General features: G+C 44.3%; 1 protein-coding gene across 2 annotated transcripts in view; it reads left to right on the forward strand.

Annotated features, from left to right (window-relative positions):
• The window catches only part of Ccdc30 (coiled-coil domain containing 30), an 81,984-nt gene that overhangs the window by 11,397 nt on the left and 67,771 nt on the right, over nt 1–2,816 (forward strand). For both annotated transcript variants that reach the window (XM_026782191.1, XM_026782193.1), the window contains exon 4: nt 220–373. In XM_026782191.1, coding sequence (XP_026637992.1) covers nt 220–373 — 154 coding nt within the window. The remainder of the gene's footprint in view (nt 1–219; nt 374–2,816) is intronic.

Raw genomic sequence — 2,816 nt, forward strand, 5'->3', positions numbered from 1 at the left:
TTTTTGTTTTTCAAGACAGGATTTCTCTGTGTAACAGCATTAGCTGTCTTGGAACTAGTTCTTGTAGACCAGGCTCGCCTTGAACGCATAAAGATCCAGAGTCTGCCTCTGCCTCCCGAGTGCTGGGATTATAGGAGTGCACCACCACCGCCCGGCAGAGCCACGTGTCTTTAGAGTACATTTGCTGTTAGCTTCTTACTAACTGCAGCTTCGTTTCAGCACCCACATGAAGACCTGGCTAAAGATGCAGAGCCTCAGAACTACCTCTTGAGGGAAGTGGAATGCATAGCACAGAGGCTGGGGGCGTCCCTGGAGGAGATCCAGAGGAGAGCTGCGGAGCCACAAGAGAAGGAGAGAGAGCAGAGAAAGTTAGGTGAGCCGTGGCTTCAGCCGACCGGTCTGGCCGTGGATTTCCTGGGATGACCTGAGGCAATATATACCAAGGGGAAAGGGACTCTAAGATGAACATGTAAAAGACATACTGCTTCTGTGTCCCCAAGTCTTCAGAAAACACAGGCTTGACAGGCCCGCCCCAAAGGCACAGCCCAGAACTGTGCACCACTCACCAGTAGGAGTCCCAGCACCCAGAAGACCCATTTGTTCCTTCGCCCTAATGCTGGATCCTCCTTCCTCACCAAACATCACCGTCTCCCTACTCTGAATGCTGTTTCTGAGTTTTGATCACATGCAATATCATTTATTTAAAATTTTATTTCATTTATTTATATTTTATGTGTATGGGCGATTTGTCTCTGTTCTGTGTGCACGCCTGATGCCAGCAGAGGCCAGAAGAGGATATCAGAATTACACACAGACAGTAGTGAGCTGCCATGTGGGTGCTAGGAATTGAACTTAGGTCCTCTGGAAGAACAACCAGAGCTCTTATCCACTGAGTCATCTTTCCAACCCTCATTGGTGTTTTTTTTTAATAAACTTTAAAATGGGTATTATGGTGTAATCCCATCACTTGGGAGGCAGAGGCAGGTGGATTTGAGGCCAGCCTGGTCTACATAATGAGTCCCAGGACAGCCAGGGCTGTGTAGAGAGACCTTGTCTCAAGAGAAAAAAAAAAGAAAGAAAGAAACCTTAAAAATACATTAAAATCCAGCACTGTAAAATGCATGCAGAAAATAAAAAGGTCACTCTATAGAAAAATTAAAAAAATACATTAAAACTTTTATTTTGTGCATTTTTGCAAATGTGGGCAACATGCTAAGACACACATATAGAAGTCAAAGAACAACTTAAAGCGATTCCCTCTACCATGTGGGTTACCACCACCATTGAACGCAAGTTGTTAGACTTTGGGGCAGGTGCCCCTATCCTCTGAGCCATCTTGCCTGCAATATCCATTCTTTTAATTTGTTCCCTTGCTTAGTCTCACAAACGTTGGTGAGACTCATTTACATTGTCTCTGTTCACTATGACTGCCTTTATAATATTCCGCTGGTCCATTCTACTGTTGATGGGCATTGTGATGTTTCTAGTTGGGGCTAGCACGAATTCTGATGCTATTAGCATCCTTGCATTATCTTGTGGGTATTTACATATGCCTAATCCAAATAAGAATGCACTGGATCAGAGACTGGGGCATATTCTCCTGTGGTCTTCCAAAATACCATTATGTGCCACTTAACCATAGGGATTCGGTCTGGAAAATGGAACATTAAGTAATTTCCTTGTTACACAAACTTCAGAGTGTGCTGACAGAAACCGAGACAGCTAGGCACTGTGTGGGAGGTTGATTCTGTATGGGAGTGTCAGGTTTATTCTGTGGCCCATAGCACAATTAAGAGCTCAGTAGTGTAAGAGGTCTGGTTCTGCACACTCCCTGGCAATGCTTGCTAATGGGTCAGTACTGTAGCCTGGCATGGTGAGGGTACAGTAGCATTAACCAGCTTCACTGTGAGAGTCCCATAGCCCTTGTGTCTGCTGTGGTGGCTGCTCACATTGTGTGCAGTTTGGAGCAGTCCCTGCTCAAGTCTCTCACACATTTCTGTTCTGAACACATGCCTTTTTTGACCGCAAATATTCACGTCTGCTCTTGGTTCTGCCAAATAGGAACTCTATTTATCAAATGCAGTTTAGAGGAGCACTTACTTACTTTCTGTCTCTGGGGTTGCCTTTTCTGGACATTTCATATAAATGGCATCTTACATGAGTGTGTATGTTTTCTTTCACTTAACATACTTTTGAGATTCAACCATGAAACAGGTTTATTGTTTTATGTGTATGGGTGTTTTGCCTGCACGTATTTCTGTCTATCATGTGTCCATGGAGGCCAGAAGAGGGAATCAAATCTAGAACTGGTATTGACAGTTGTGAGTTACCATGTGTGTAGGCAGAGTTTTCCTGTCCTGATTGCCTGCTCCCAAATAACTGACATAAAGGCTTTTATTAATTATAAATGCTCAGCCAATAGCTCAGGCTTATTACTAACTAGCTATTACATAACTCATTTCTATTAGTCTATATATTGCCATGTGGCTGGCAGCTTTACCTGTCCTCCAGCACATATTGATTCCTAGGCAGCTGGCTAGCATCTCTCCTGACTCTGCTCTTCTTCCCATCATTTTCAGTTAGGTTTTCCTGCCTAACTTCCTGCTAGACTACTGGCCTGTCAGCTTTTTATTAACCAGTGGGAATAATACATATTCCCAATATACAGAAGAATTATTCCACAGCACATCTTATTATGGTTTAAGTAAAAATGCTGCAGGTCCCTGAGTGGATGCAGTGGGCAGTGGGTCCCGAGACCACACTGCAGGTCCCCAAAGTGACAGCAGGCAGTGGGCTGTGGGTCCCAAGAGCAGCCA

The sequence above is a fragment of the Microtus ochrogaster genome, chromosome 10 (assembly GCF_000317375.1).
Source record: "Microtus ochrogaster isolate Prairie Vole_2 chromosome 10, MicOch1.0, whole genome shotgun sequence".
NCBI lineage: Eukaryota > Metazoa > Chordata > Mammalia > Rodentia > Cricetidae > Microtus > Microtus ochrogaster.